Genomic DNA, 15,586 nt, shown 5'->3' on the forward strand with positions numbered 1-15,586 from the left:
CTGTAGTGTGGGAAAAGCAGGGAGAAGATGATGTTCAAACAAACCAATTGGGACAAGGTCCAGGCCACACAGCAGCTATGCACCAGCCTGTCCAGTCAAGTCTGCACACGTGCAGCTCCTGCCCAGCCACAGCACACAACACCTCTTTCCATCCCACAGGTGAAATGGGGAGGGGAAGAGGAGGGAAAACAATGGCATTGGAATATTGGGAAGAAATGGCAAGGATTACCATATTGCAGCCATTTAAGGAAGTAGAGGAGATGGAAGCACTGGGGAAGACAACACGCACAACTCAGCACAAGACCAGCTTACTGAAAACTTGGCTTTATTTGGTTAACAGCTTACAGAATTGTACAAAATTCATCACACCTCAGCAGATCGCCTGCATACCTAGGGAGAAAGGGAATGGCCCAGATCAGCAGAGGGAGAGCCTGCCCTGCAGAAGTTATCACTGACAAAGCTGCCTGAAAAGGCTGCAAAATGTTCCAGTAAATTCCCTACTTCAGGATTTTTGTGCAACACCCAACACAGCAATGCCCGCCTCTGAGGTACCACCCTGTTGGAGGGCAGAAGGGATACTAATGAGCTGTGACAGTGGAGGTGACACCACCACAGTCCAGCAACTTCCCTGTGTATCTAGCAGGCACACTGATGGGCCACGCTTCACATTTAACTTCATGAACAGTACATAGAATATCTTCGCACTAGTTTGTCCTACTTTTCTTGTTTTAGCCAGGGTGGGTCAAAACACACACCACATTAGTAAGAAGGTTTGTCATTCAGTTCCTTATCTTGCATCTCATTATTTCTTTGGCAACAGGAGTTACAGCATTTCCTTTATAAATCAGATATGCTGAAGGGATTGCTTGCCAACATCCATGGCACAGGTTACTGACAGCCAAAGCAAGCCCTCATGTCCAGGGAAGGGTCTGGGAGGCTGAGAGCCTGTGGAAGTTTGGTCAGCATCTGTGGCAGAGAACAGGAATAAAAGCAGAAACAGCTCCTTGCTGTGCAACAGCTTTGCCACAGACAAACTCACAGCAGTGGGGTAAATTGCTCTCACCCAGCTCCTCCACCATCAGATGCCAGGCCTCCCCACCCCTAACCCTGCATCAGAGATGTCCTGGGTTAGAGGCTTATTTTAAAAACTTACATAGCATTGGAAAGATCAGTCTATGCATACCTGAAATGACTGCTTTCTCAGCCTGTTGATTCTTTATACAACAATCTGTATATTACCATTTTACTCTTGTTGAGTACTTTTCACAGCTTTAAGAAAAAAATCATGCTGTTGAGATACTAGATGGCTGATAAAAATTTCTAATTGGAGTTCTAGAATATTTTCAACTATGCTGAGGTTCCTTGCTTTAAGGAATCAAATTACAAATTTGTAAGCATGATAATTCAGCAGACTATCATTTCATAATGGAAGAATTAGAAGCCTGTTTCAAAGTTTTATTAATTCAAGTCATAAAAAAGTTACAGAAACTTCAAATATGTACAAACTGTCATAAAAACGCTGTGTTCAGTTATACAGGAGACAGTCTCGTTACAACATGGCTACAAAATCATTACTTTCAATAAAACTCAAAAAGGCAAAATAACCATTTAGGTATGTATGCTCCAAAACCCTAGTAACAGCAGTTGTCAACTCATTTCACCATCATAAAAAAAAAAAAAAAAACTAAATCAGGGAGCAATAGTTAAGTTTTACTTGAGTAAGTTAAATGGGGCATTTAACTCTCAAAAAATAGTAAAAGTAGTTGAATGGTTACCAGTCGTGGTTGTTAAGAGTTTTAACATTCAGTAAGTGAGCACAATTACCTCCCTTTCAGGAGGAAAGCTTTAAGAGTTAAGATTCATGCCGCCAATGTTTTTTGTTGTCTTCTGGCTTCTCTTCAGTTGATTTAGTTAAGCATTCAGTCCTCTATGCATTTCATTCATTTCCTTCACCTGGAGGGGAGGAGGTAGAGGGAGATCAACACCTAAACTTTAAGACCCAATAAATCATTGGGATTTAACCCAGATTTCAGTCCAGATTTTCATTAGCAAATGGATTTGATGCAACACTAACAGAACCAACCATGACAAACCTACCAGATTAAAAAAAAAAAAAAGCAAAAGCACTAATTTGGGTACATGCAGGAAGCAGACAATACTATTTAGCTACAACATTGTTTGGATTCCTTCACAAAAGGCTCCACACTTGGTGTGAAGTATCATTTGCTATTCTATTGGAAAGCAGCTCCTCAATGGAAACTGCAAGATTCATGCAAATACCTCAGTGAAGAGTTTGTCACAGAACAAGACTATCAGCACTTCCTGTGGATTGCACAGCCCTTTGCTATACATATGTAAAATAGAATTTGCAGTAAAACCGAACCCCACCTCCTCAGCCCTGGGAAAAGCAGCAGATCACCAGCTACCTTTGAAACTAGTGCAAAACTACACAGAGGTGAAAACTAGCTACAGAATTTGAATATTTTCAGTCTCCTTGAACACATCTGAAACACCCAAAGAGAGCTTTTAACCTACAGCAAACTTTAGGATTTTCTGGATTCTGGTTAACCTCCACCCCACATATGTACCACAAACAGAAATAATTACCTCAGCTTTCACGTACTTCCCTTTCCTCCTCCTTGTGAGGACCTGTAAGAGAAAGACACAGTATTTTTTGAAGTCTTGATATACAAAGTAACTTCATCTGTTTTTGACTTGAAAAACACAAACTCAAAGCTGTCCATTCCCCATCCTTCCGAAGTGAGGTAGGTAGATACAAAAGAGGTTGTTTGTCATTCTTAACTGCTTTAAACCAGGAAGCACTTTGTTCACCTCTGTGAATTGTTCCCAGTACTTGTTTTCCGGGTGACACCCTTCAGTTGTAACCTGAAACAGTGACAGTGTGCCCATCACCAATTCCCCACCTCCAAAGCCTGAAGAAGCAAGCCAATTTACAAAGGAAGACTTTCCATCAGAGTCCAAACTCTGAATGTCCAAAACATGTATGCTGTTGCTTCCCAAATTGTACCAGCACTGTTCTGCTTGCCAGCTTTGCTAGAACTTACCAGAACAACAATTGCAGTCACTATTGCTATTACTATCACTACAATGACAGCAATAAGGCCGGGAGTCAGAGACTTCATAGAAAACTCTGGTGCTATCTCATCAACATAGTAGACCACTGTCTTCTCAAGCTTCACCGGTTCGTTGTCGATACTGACGTTTAGCCCCACGCTATTATGAAAGATGGATTGACCTTTTACCTAAAACAGATAGGAAAAGAGAGACTTGCTAGTTCACATTGTAGCAGGCACTTAGCTTGTCACAAGAATAATTCACCTTGCTTCAGCCAGACTCCCGAGTGCAAAGCAAGACACCCACCCAGCCTCTGGCAGACAGACTTAGACTGACACAAGTGACACTCACATCTTTTTCAAAGTAGTAGGCCACATCAGCTATATCCACATCTTCAGGCGATTTTTCTAAGGAATTTTGCTTCAAATCAATAGTAATGTAAGGCTTTTCATACTGCAATAAAAATATAGTCTGGTATTAAGAAGGAGGTACTTTAAATCCAACTATCAAATATTCACAAAAACATTATGATCCAGTTTATGAACTTGCATACTAGATCAAGGTTATGGTTTTTGAACTCAAGCCAACTGTTTACAGTAGGATTCAAATTCCACTTTTTAAGTGAAGCAAAGGAGTTGTCTACAGACTAAGGAGAGCAGTATAGTTTCTCAGCATTTCTGTTCAGATACAGTTATTTGCTAACTTCTCACTGTTTTGAGAGCTTCTACTAGAACTCTTGCTGTACTGCATTAGTCAAATTAGAGTTTTCATAGTTACTCACAACAAAATAAATTTCTGATACTTTACTAAACATTATGTGACTCTTACCAGAACATTGGTTATGTATTGGCCTTTCAGCAGATAACGACTGGTGATGGTCTCATTGAAAAACCTACAAGGATATGAAAGCCGTAGCTGTTAAAAACAGTATTATTTCACACAGATCATCTGAGAAGTAGAGAAGACCAGCGTAAGTTTTCTTCTGCAGTCTCTGTGGTGGGTGAACCTCAGCTAGCAGCTAAATCTTCAACTAGTCTCTCACTCACTTCCCCCTAACAGGATTAGGAAAAGAATCAAAGGGCAAAAGCAAGGGAAAAAAAACCCCTAACTGTCATCAGTTAAAATAAAGAGTCTGGTAAGTGAAAGGGCTGGGTGGGGGAAATATAAAACCTCAAGTGATCAGTCATCACTGGCAGATCAATGTCCAGCCAACCTCTGAGCAATAGCTACTTGGGAGAAGACTTTCCCCCAGATTTATTGCTGAACACGTCATTGCACAGTATAGGCTACCTGTTCTATTAATTCAGGTCATCCCTGCCCCCTTCCCAGCCTCTTGCCCATCTCCACCCTACTCACACTGGGGCAGCACAGTGAGAGTCTGAGAAGGCCTTGACATTATTTAATTGCTGTTCAGTAGCAGCTAAAACACTAGGGAATTAATCAACACCATTTTGGTCACTGGCCTAAAATGCAGCACCACACCAACTGCTACTGAGAAAATTAACTCTGCCCAAACTAAACCCACTCTCTTCATACTAGAGTTCAATTAACTCCTAACAGTGAAGATGCACTTACTGTAAAATAAACACCTGTGTTAGACAAAAGAGTTTCACCAGTTTGAAGAGTTCAGAAGAGCTAGAGGGCAGCAGCTTTTGTTCTGGAAGAGAGGTGATCTGATAGCTACAAGTAGGGTTTTGTTTTAACAAAATTAAAAAAAAAAAGGGCTAAACTCTCATTTTCCTCTTGCTGCTTCTTTGCAGTCCTGCCATTTTTGTCAATTTGCGTTTCTAACAATTTCCCCCATTACCTTCCATTTCTTTTAGTATATTGATTTGGGGGAGGGAACTAGCAATCAATTTTAAATGGAAGGGAACCTCTTTAGCAGTTAATTTGTTTCCAATACAAATTAAAGCAGTTCTATGGAGAATCTGTAGCCTGAAACGTCTTACAAACGAGTTCACAGGTCTTACAACGCCTTTAGCAACTGATCAGAAATACACTAGATATCTAGTAGGACATGCATACACTACCATGACATGTTACTATCATCACTTACTTCCTTAAAGATTCAGCATTCAGAGGAGTATCTCTCTCAGCATGTTTCATCTCAATGATGATCCACCTGAAGTACAATGAATATTCTTGAAGTTCACAGATATAAAACATACCAAAAAAATCTAACCCCAGGCTAAAAAATCAGAACAATGAGACAAAAACCAAAGCAAAGCCTCTTCCAAGCCCATTCAAAGTATCCTTATTTCTGTAGAAGAATACCCAGCAGTAACCCAAATGTTGATTGCTCCATCTTCATTCATCCCCAGTGCATCACTCACACAAGGCAGAGCCTTATACAGGAATGTTTTCATGTCACAGCACACCCTGTTGAAAGACTTACGTCGTTCTGACTAATTGATTGCACTTCAAGTCTGTATCATGTTTGTCAGTTCTTCTAACTCCAGCTGTATTCACACACCAACAGGTGGTTCCATTGCACTGCTTCGCTTTGAAAGCGCCACTATTTTCACACTCGGGATCATAAAGGCCATCAGTATCTTCAAATGCATCTTTTGGCTTCTCACGACGACCAGATTTTGAGCCCATCACTTCTGCTTTCATCAGCAGGCATTTTGAAGTCACTAAAGATAACCAGAAAGTCGCGTTATGCATCACCAGACCACACATGTCCAAAACAGAGCTCCGAGTCAGTACAAACACAAGGTTACATCAGCAGCAACCAGATTCCAAGCCATTACACAGAACAGCAGATGTCTAACGTGTAGGTAGTACATAAAATTAATACAATAGGGGTATGTCAGCCTCTCAAGGCAAAAGCCTAACAAGTCCAACCTTAGGACTTAAGAGCTTCCATTTCTCACAGCTAGAGGCTTGTTCCCAGCTTAGCTGAGCTTGAGCCCAGAGCGAAATCATGTCACGAGGCTCTTTCCCCTTTAGATTTGTAGGAAAGGTGAGGATATGTGCTTGCAAGGAAGCTAAACATTCATCTTCAAGAAATTCTTGCCACTGGAGAACAGATATTGAGGAGGAGGCGTGACCCTACATCGGTACAAGCAGGGAAACCTTAAACGCTTATCTTCCGAGGCCAGTTGACCTTGTAGACAAGGAAGAAGAGCTCCTTCCTCGCCCCCATTATTTGCTGGGAACTAATCCGTCATTCTCACATATTCCCCGGCTCTCTGCGGGTACATCTCCGTGCCACCCACCGGCCGTGCCCTTTTACTCACGGGTACTGCAGTCCACGGCGGCGCCGGAGCCGATGGCGTCGCAGCGACATTGACCACTTTCCATCCTGCAGTTGGTGACACGCTTGTTCTTCTGGCAGACACACGCTGTAAGGGAAACACAGCCGTGAGCCAGGCACCGGGGGGCACCGGGGACAGGGAGCCGGGCACCGGGGGGCACCAACACCCGCGCTCCGCCTCCGGTCAGGATGGACAAAGCCGCCCCTCTCCGGCCGGGCGTGGCGTGCCCGCAGCCGCCGCTTCCCCCCCGCCACCGCCCCCGTTCCCTTCCCGAACGGGACGAGGGCTCCCCGCGCAGCCCTGGGGGTCCCCTCGAGGCGCGGACAAAGGCGCGATTGGGGCCGGCCGCTCCTGCCCGCTCCGAGCCCAAGGCGGAGGGGTGTGGGGGAATGGTCTCGCCATCTGGCGGCTCAGGGCGCCCAGCAGAGCGGCCCCACGGAGAGCGGGGGGCGGGAAGGGGTCCCGGGGAGGGGGAGCTCGGTCGGGAGCGGGGCGGCCAGAGGGGTGCGGGCACTCACAGTTCTGGGCAGCGGCGGAGGCGCAGAGCAGCAGCAGCAGGAGCGCAGCCCCGCAGAGCGGCTTCATGGCTGGGGCGGGCGGTGGGGCGCGGAGAGGCCGGGGGAAAGTCCTCGGGGACGCGGGCAGAGAGGGAGCGGTGCGTGCGCGGCGGCGGCGGCGGAGCGGTGTGAGCCGCCCGACAGGTTCCGCAGGTGGTGGCGGCCGCGCCGCGCCCTCCCGGCTCCGGTTACACCTGGGACGCGCGGGGGGAGCGGCGGCAGCTCCTCCCCCGGGCCCGCCGGGCGCGCTCTTAAACCACCGCCGCCCCCTCCTCCCCCCGCACCTGGGCGAAACTGGCTGGGGAAGGGCGGGACCCGCTCCCGGCCCGGCCCCGACAGCGCCTGTGCCGCGGAACGGGGAGGGGGAGCGGCGGTGCGAGGGGCGTCCCGAGGCGCGGCCGTGCCCGCTCCTTACCTGGGCTCTGAAACCGCCCCGCCTGGGCGGAGGGGCGGCGGGCTGGGGCCGCGGCGGGGAGCCGGGGGCCAGCTGCCCCCGCCGTGGAGGGGAAAGTGTTAGTCACCGCCGGGAGCTCCCGGGAGTGTTTGCCCCGTGACACACGGGCAGGGGGAGCAGGGCCCCCGTCCCTCCCGGCTCGGGGCTTCCCGCGCCCGCCGCCGACCTTCGGAGCCCCGGGGCAGTCCCGAGGTCTCTGCCCTGGCCTGGGATCCCCGGGCTCTTCCCTGGGGACAGGCGGAGAATGTTTTCACTCTGCTCTTGGCGAGCTGGGAGCAAGCAGGGAATACTCACACTTCATAGTGAGCTTTGTTCCCATCCGTGTGAGCTACGTGCTTGACATAAATTCTGATAATTCCTCAGTAAACTGAAAAACAGAACGCTGTGTAGAATGAACACTTTTGTAAGGATCTTTACTGATCATGTGTTTTGTTTTTGGTTTCGGTTCCTTTCCAGAATACATAGTAGATGTCTCTACCTCAGGGTTACTCTGAAGATTCGCTCCTGGCGCTACAGTATCCTCATTTCCTCGCTCAGGAAAAAGTAATCCTGAGTGCTTTGTCTCTGAGAAGCGCAGCTTTGTGGGAACCTACAAAATGGGAGGTAGTGCCAGAGCCCCGCCAGGTTGCCGAGGAGGAAACACGGGAAAGCCGGCTGCAGGTTTTAAGATGGCTTTCCAAAATGGCCAAAATGGAAGACAAAAGATAGGTATGGTACACCGGAAATGCTTGATGAACCTTGAGTTTATTTATTCAGATAAAAAATCTGCATAGATCTTTCTAAAAGATATATTAGCACCCTAGAAAAGCAAGATATTTTAGTACAGGATAAGACCAGAATGACATTCTGTTCAAAGACTTGAAGCTTATTCTTACCAGTTTGCTGTACAATAAAAACATGTTCCTGCTTTTGTACTTGCAGACGTCAGTAAGTGAAACTGAAAATTTGTTATGTTTGAAGGGAAGTTGAAGTTGAACTATCATAGTGTTTCTGTCTCTGTGCACAGCTGTGTTTGTGTTGTACCTGGTTCTTACCTCTATGTTGTTTTTGTCTCTAGTGCCCTGCTGCTGACTCAGATGGGTCCAAGTTAAAGGACTGCTCCTTGGATTTGCTCGTGGTACAGCCACAATCAGTTTTGCAGCATTTTTCTTGATTCTTTTTGTGGTTTTTGCACAGTTTCTGGTTGATAAGTATATTCTTCTGATACACTTGTCAGAGACTCAGAAGGAAAGCCTGGCCTAGCAGTATGAAAACTTGAGAAGACTAAAGTCTCAGATATGGATTTCTTGCATCACTTTCATCAAGTGATGGCATTTTCCAGGAAGATGACTAGGAGCAATAAGCTCAAAAATGCCTGTCTTCCTATAAACCTCTTATTCCATGTTAAAGTACTGGTTGGTTCGAGATGAGAGGAGCTCTCTTGTCATTATCAAATTGCCAAGCTGACCTACGTAAGCCTTGATAATGACCAATAAATTTTATGATGGGCTTTTGCCTTTATTTATTTTAATGTGTACATGTTGAAGAACAGAACAGGCTGTGTACATCTAGTTCTCTTTCTTCTCCTGATCCATGTTCTGGGTAGGTAAACCCCTGTGCCTAGTTTTACAAATCCAAGCAGTCTTGAAATCTTGGAGTGACTGCTACTGGAAGTTGCCCTGCTTCTTTCTACAACCAACTTCAAATACCACATAGATATCTTGTCAAAAAATAGCTATAACCTTTAGTATCTAGGGGCTGAATTGTCTTAGGGTATTTGTGTGGACTAGAGCCTCTCACAGTGTGTTTTGGCACTGTCGTGTTGTGACATGTAGCAAAATGTGAGTAAGTGCCTGTAGAAAATACTGTGATAACTCTGCTACAAACACAGGTGCATCATGCTGCTTTTTTGTGGTGTAGCATTTAATTTGGCTCCAGTTTGCAGGGCTTAAAAAGGACCTCGCTACCTGTGATCTCAACAGATTTCTAAATGTGAAGAAATTCTTGTTTAAGTGTTGCTCATTGTTTTTGAAGGAGAGGTGCTTTACTTGAGGTCGTTCACCAGTAAGGCAGTGGAAATGAGGGACCATTCACAGCAGAGTTAATCTTGCCCTCTTTCCAGGTTATTTTGAGGGCGGCTTCTCAGTAGAATCAAAGCCAGTGGAGCAGACATGAGGCTAAACAGTTACAAGGGCCTGAGTGTTGAAGTTTATTACACAGGTACCTTGGTGTCTGGGGGGTTGGAAGTGTCATTTCTGTACTTTTTGTGGTGCTTGTGCCCCTTTGTGCTGAAATACATGATGTATTCAATACCTATTTTATGTTAAAATTCCTCAGCATACAGCTCTATAGGTAAAGCCTTGCACATTGGTTATAAACAGCATAATTTTATCAACGGTTGGAGATACCCCCTCTTATCAAACAGCTGACTGCTGATTAGGCAGTGCAGTGTAGGCTAGTTGTGGTTTACTCTTATTAAGGCATAATTACAGCTCAGACAAATTGTAATTTAAATGCTACGAGTGCATTACTGGCACTACTATATAGCAAAAGGAAAAAAAAGTTTTGGTCACCAAATTCTAAATTAAGGAAGTATGTAAGCTTACTTTAGGAAAACTCACGTGATCTGTATTTTTCTACTTTTGCTCTGTAATTTACATTGGATTCAGAACTATTTGTAGAATAAAGTATTATTTCACTAAAATACTCGAGGCATTGACTCCAGGGGGAAATTTTCTATTGACTTGAGTGAATTGTGAATCAGATCCAAGGAGGTAAATCCAGCTCTTTCTGAAGCCAGTAAGAATTAGCGTGATATTGGGATATGATGTCAGGTCATTTACAGGTCTTCACTAGGAATTAGGTAAGTGGGCTTTGTGAAACTCCCAAGGGACAGAATCAGCTTTCAGGGAAAGTCGCAAGGATGTCTGAGTCACTCCCGAAGTATCAGGAAATGATGCGAGGTGGGGCTGTGACATGCACTGTGGTCAGCAGATCAGAGAGATGAGTGAAGAGAGCGTGATCAATGCCACCGGGGTATTTGGCAATCTCTGTCTAACTGGGATTCTTCAGAGGCTGCAAGCCTGATTGGTTTTGGGTGTACCCTCCTAAAGATAACCAGTCTCATCCCTAGAAAATAGGTCATGTATGATACCAAATTGTGAAGCGTAGTCTTATTAGTCTTTTTCTAACAAAATTAATAACTTTTGAAAATTCATAACTTTTAACAGGTTAAGGCTGACAAAAATAGAAACAACCAGAGACACTGATGCTCAAAAGTGCCAGCAGGTATTTTGGACAGCAGACATAGCTACATATATCATTATATTATAGACTTGCTCAGGATCTTTTTATTAGGTCAGCTTCAGAATGTTTGCATTCAACTTTTTTTGACAGGCTTCATTATCTGCATTGAATGAAACCTTAAAAGAACTGTAGGAAGAGGACAATATAGAGAAATTGTGTGCAGTACCTTGTCCACTATGTGTTTCTGAAGATTCCATGTTGTCACAAATTGACACATGCTGCTGCTCAAAGGACTGATAAAACTGGTGTTTCTGTGTATTTTATTTTTCCTGCCTGTTTGAAAACCACCAGAAAACAGGTAAGTCTTGTTACACTGATTTGAATAATGAGAGCATTTGGAGTCCTGGAGAACTAAAATGTCTTGGCAGGCAAGAGGTGGTCAAGTATAGAGCCAATAAAAAAAAATAAATGAGCAGTCATGCCTTTATGCTAGACTAACTACTGCCAAACACTGTAAAAAACCAAGAAAACCAAAAACAAAAAACAAAAACCAGAATAAAAAGCTATTTTACACATTTGGGTCTTTTTGATCTGTTTCTAGATCATGACTTATTTTTTTCTTAATAATAACATAGTGTTTGTGCATTTTGACAAAACTATCACGCACACTGAAGATGGAAATTAGTTCAGAGGCAGTGGCAACCCCCACAAACCTGTCCTTGGCTTCAGAAGCCCACAACTTGGGTCTCTAACAGGTTGGAGACCTTTGAAAGTAAGAGTAGCTACGAAGAGGCACAGAGCTGTTGGTTCATAGTTTCATAAAACTAGACAGGGTGTAGCCACAGGAGAGAAATGCTCATGCAATTAATGTATGTTCTATTTGTGTCTTTGAGGATTATAGAAACCAACCTGTCTGATATGTTGTGGCATCCTCACCTCTCTGCCAGGGCTTAGTCTTACCTTCAGAGGGTGGGGTCAGTAACAGGTTTGTCACCCTCATCTTTACACACCTGAAAATGCATCTCCATGGCTCTAATGCTGATAGCATTTTTAGAACATCTATTGTCAGCATTCAAAGCTGCTTAAAATAAACAGCATTAGATGTAAAGACTGTAATAACTCCTCATCCAGACTACTGCCTTCAAACTTCATACTGTGCCTAATCCCTCAAATTTGTAGCATTTGGAAGGGCTCATAAGAAAACATGAGATCACAAGCTGTAGTAAAAGAAGCTCTGTTTACATTAAAATTGTTTCAGTTTTGGCATCCAAGATATTCCCCGCCCCCTTTAGCCATTCTCTGTGAAAGCAGATACAGACGGAACTTAGTCAAAACACTTGTTGAAAACTGTTTGAGAGAGCCCTAAGTTGTTTTTAACATGCTTTTTATCGTGTGACAACATCTCTGGGCTGTAGGCAGAATTGAAGCAGATGGTTATACAGACAGAGAGTTGTCCTGTCTCTCAGTGTGGTGTTATCAGAAGGCACATAGACAAAACCTGCCACTGAATTTGCTTGTGCTGGACTTGTGCAGTTGCTATGGGGCTGTGAGGGTGTGGATTTGCAGTTTGTCAGGTAACCGCCTGTAGCAACCCGCGGACACGGCTGTACCTGGCAGCGAGCAGAAGCCATGTATTCCTCAGCACAAACAGGGTCACAGCATGCACACAGCACGCAGTTTCCAGGGAGCAGTTACCATGCTGTAAATCCCCACCCACTCTTGCTTCACTCTAATTTGTGTGCACAGTCATACCCCAAGCAAAGGTGAATAAATACACCCATGAGCTGGGCAGAAAAATCTCATCCCACAAACACCGACACAGGGGACAGCAGAGTGGGGTTCAAAGAGATGGGCATGCCATTAGTGTTTTTGCTTTTTTTGTCCCTCGCTGAAATAAATTGCTTTTGTGTTGTGATTGCTTTCACAGTTCATGAATTTCCCTTATTTCAGTTAACCATAGCTATTACCAAAGTTCATCTCTTTCTCTTTGCACTTTAATTTACAGCTCTTGTACTAGTCATTTTATTGCTTCAACCTCTGAGAGACAGAACTTTTACAACTTGTGATTACTGAACTTAGTGAAACAAAAAAGCTTTTTGACCTGTTGTGGAGTAATTACAGACTCCATTGCGTCTTGGGAGGGGCATTCAATGTTTAACAAACTCTGGCAATTCTAATTTAACTGTGTGTAGCCTGGACCATTGGATGGGAGTTAAAAAAAGTAAATCCTGGACTTTTTCCAGGTCACATTTTAACTTGTCTGGTTTTAGTCTCTAAAGGGTTGTCCTTGAAGTTCTGCCTTCCCACTACTGAACTTGATGCTGCTCCTTTCCAAGCAGTACAAGAGCATGTGAGCCAAATGATTTGCATATGAAAACAATTTCCTCTTGCTTCAGAAATTATAGCTACACTACTTTGGATTAAGCCTTTCATGGGGTGAGTCTTTTGAGTGCCATGCCATGCAAATATGGCTCTTGACAACAGAAAAATTGTCCTAATTACCACTATTGTTTCATATTATAGGAGCTGTAGTTATGGACAAAGACTCAATTGTGTTCAATAGTATAAAAACAGAGAATAAATAGATACCGTGCTTGAAAGAGTTTGTGACCTGAATTATGTGACCAGTAAACTTTGAAACTGGAAAACAAGGTGAGAAAAGTTGGTGAAATTTACACATTTTGCCCAATTATAGAATCATAAGCCAACTAGCTTAAAGTTTGAAGGCTCCCACTTATCCTTTAACCACTCAAACAGCCACTGTTTAGGAAACTTGCCTTCAGGAAATAATTAGGATGTTATTTTGAAAGCACCACTGATTTCTACTTTCGATGTCTTTAGATAATAATATAAGATATATTTCCTGGATGTTATAAATTTGTATTGTGATATTGGCTTTCGCAGATGAATATTATATATTAAATACTTTTTAGCTATGCTAACAAGTCTTAAGTTTAAAAGAATTTCCTAGGTACAAGGCAAGGAAACTCCAGAGGGCAAGGACACTGGGGCCCAAGCTGTTATCAGAACAATAGAGCCCAAACTGTTATCAGCGGAAGATATGAAGACCAGCTGCCCTCAGGGGAAGGATGAGGGGCCCAGGCTGTTATCAACAAGTGACCATCTGCAGCAAAAAGGAAACCAAACTCCAAAATAATGCTGACCAGCAGAAAATAACATGATCCAAGAAGGTGGAACCAGGGAGGGGACATGCTTGAATATGCATTAACCTCTCACAGCAAAGATGGGATAAAAAGGACACTCCTGAGATACCAGGTGTGTTCCTGGTAACCCACCAGGGCACCCGGCCGTTTTAACCCTTTGCTTTATTTCTTTTGTCTCCTAATTGTCTTTTGTTTATATTAAATTATTTTTATAATTTATTAAGTGAATCTCGTTTTTAAGAATTTTTGGGGGCTCGTCCGGGATAAGCACCTCACCTCTAGGACCACCGGAGATCCAGAACGGGGAAACAGGCGCGCCCCTGCTGAGTTCAGCAGATCCCATTCTGTTTCTCCTAGCGTGGACCAAGCGGCTGCAGGTCAAAAACCCGAGGACAAGAAGGAGAGGAATAAAGCAAAGGAAAGGGAAAAAAAGGCTCCATAAACCCGCGGTATTTTTGCTCCATAATTCTTGTGCACGAAGACCCAAAGAAGAAGACGGATTGTAAGTAATCTTTGGGGGAGCGGGAAGCGGGGGTTGCAAGATACCCCCGGGGTTACTGGGACTGGGTCTCAGGGGAGGGGTGAGCCCCTCGGGAAAGGGAGCCCAAGGTTTTCCTGGCACAATCCACTGGGAAAACAGAGTAAAATGTGGATTCTCAAAGACTTTGTCAAGTTGAGGATTAAATCCAAGAAATTTGGATTTAAAACTGCCAAATTGAGGAATAATCCAAGAAACTTGGGATATTTGACATATTACAGCGCCCATGGGCGGATATTAACAAGGGAAGTAAAGAGCACCTTATTGTCTTGCTGTGACTGGATGGAGTTGAATGAACAGATGTGAGAATGCGTAAATAGGTGTGATTGTTGCATTGAAGTTTGTGGGGTTGTTTTTTGGAATTGTGTTGTTAAAGAGGAAAGGTTTTCGATGCTGTGCTGGAGTAACAGTGAACACGGGTCAGTGCTTCCACAGGGACTGGATCATGGTGGGGACACATGGAGGGATTCGCTTCCTCCCTGTGAGCTCCTGTCTTGGAGCCCATGGGGGGGGCAAACCAGAACTGGGGCTTGTAGCCCAGGAGCCGCAGGGGTGTTGTATCAAATCTGTTCTCAGCGGGATAGCAGCTCTGGTCTCAGAGCAAAGCCAAAGTTATCTTTAGTGGTGATGGTCCCTCCGTGTCTTTCCTCCCCCCTGGGCAACAAGAGCTGCTTGCGGGGGAGGGGTCGCTTTGGTGAGATGGTATGTGATTCAGCGTTTGAAGTTGTTTGGTTTTTTTGGTTTTTTGGTTTTTTTTAGAAGTTTCTTTGCCCCACTGTAGCGGGCGGTGAAAGGTTTTCCTGGGAGATGGTGTTCCCAGGGCTACTCCCTGCCGAGCTATTGGGACGGAGGGGCGGGTCAGCCTCAGGAGTGCAAGGGAACTCCTGGAGCTCCGGCCGGTGGTGGGTCGGGCCGAACCCTGATAAGATCAGGGCACGGAGGGTGCCCTGAGGGGATGAGTTCAGCTCATCCCTTTTGAGTAAAGTGAGGGCAGGGGCCTTCTAAGTCTTGGTGCCCCTGGATTGTTTAAACTTATTTGGAGGTCTCAAGCCGCAGAGCTGTGTTTAGGCGGCTGCAGGCTGGATTGAACCACAGATGCTGGTTCGGGTTCCCTGCTCCAGGCACAGGGGGATCGGAGGAGCTCTCAGTGACTCCTGGAACCTCCTGAAGCTGTGCAACAGGCCGGGAACATGCCCAGTGGTGAGAGAGAGCTGGGTGAGTCCCTCTGGGACCCAGGTTTTCTATGCCGGGGTCTTAGGAGACCCCGCACATTAAGTTCTGTGATTTCAGGAGTAAGGACTGGTGTCAAAACT

The 15,586-nt window shown here is 44.8% G+C and overlaps 1 protein-coding gene and 1 long non-coding RNA gene across 2 annotated transcripts; one reads left to right on the forward strand and one right to left on the reverse strand.

Annotated features, from left to right (window-relative positions):
* Window positions 1-308: 308 nt before the first annotated feature.
* Window positions 309-7,182, reverse strand: EPCAM (epithelial cell adhesion molecule). Its single transcript, XM_086879030.1, has 9 exons — window positions 6,854-7,182; window positions 6,318-6,422; window positions 5,471-5,711; window positions 5,132-5,197; window positions 3,904-3,967; window positions 3,427-3,528; window positions 3,066-3,263; window positions 2,608-2,649; window positions 309-1,953 (listed from the first exon to the last, which is right to left on the reverse strand). Exons 1-9 carry the CDS (start codon window positions 6,918-6,920, stop codon window positions 1,912-1,914), a joined length of 927 nt encoding a protein of 308 aa, XP_086735156.1. The 5' UTR covers window positions 6,921-7,182; the 3' UTR covers window positions 309-1,911.
* Window positions 7,173-10,031, forward strand: LOC147655107 (uncharacterized). Its single transcript, XR_015283805.1, has 3 exons — window positions 7,173-7,265; window positions 7,803-8,054; window positions 8,404-10,031. It is a non-coding gene; the product is annotated as an uncharacterized LOC147655107 (long non-coding RNA).
* The last annotated feature ends 5,555 nt before the right edge of the window (window positions 10,032-15,586 follow it).

This window comes from Cyanistes caeruleus, chromosome 2 (assembly GCF_971803275.1).
Source record: "Cyanistes caeruleus chromosome 2, bCyaCae1.hap1.1, whole genome shotgun sequence".
Lineage (NCBI taxonomy): Eukaryota > Metazoa > Chordata > Aves > Passeriformes > Paridae > Cyanistes > Cyanistes caeruleus.

Bases quoted from the DNA above. Each gene is read 5' to 3' on its own strand.
- EPCAM (XM_086879030.1), bottom strand. From the start codon at position 6,920: ATGAAGCCGCTCTGCGGGGCTGCGCTCCTGCTGCTGCTGCTCTGCGCC. The intron at 6,423-6,853 runs GTGAGTGCCCGC...TTTCCCTTACAG, and splicing joins CTCCGCCGCTGCCCAGAACT to CGTGTGTCTGCCAGAAGAAC. The intron at 1,954-2,607 runs GTAATTATTTCT...CCTCCCCTCCAG, and splicing joins GGAAGTACGTGAAAGCTGAG to GTGAAGGAAATGAATGAAAT.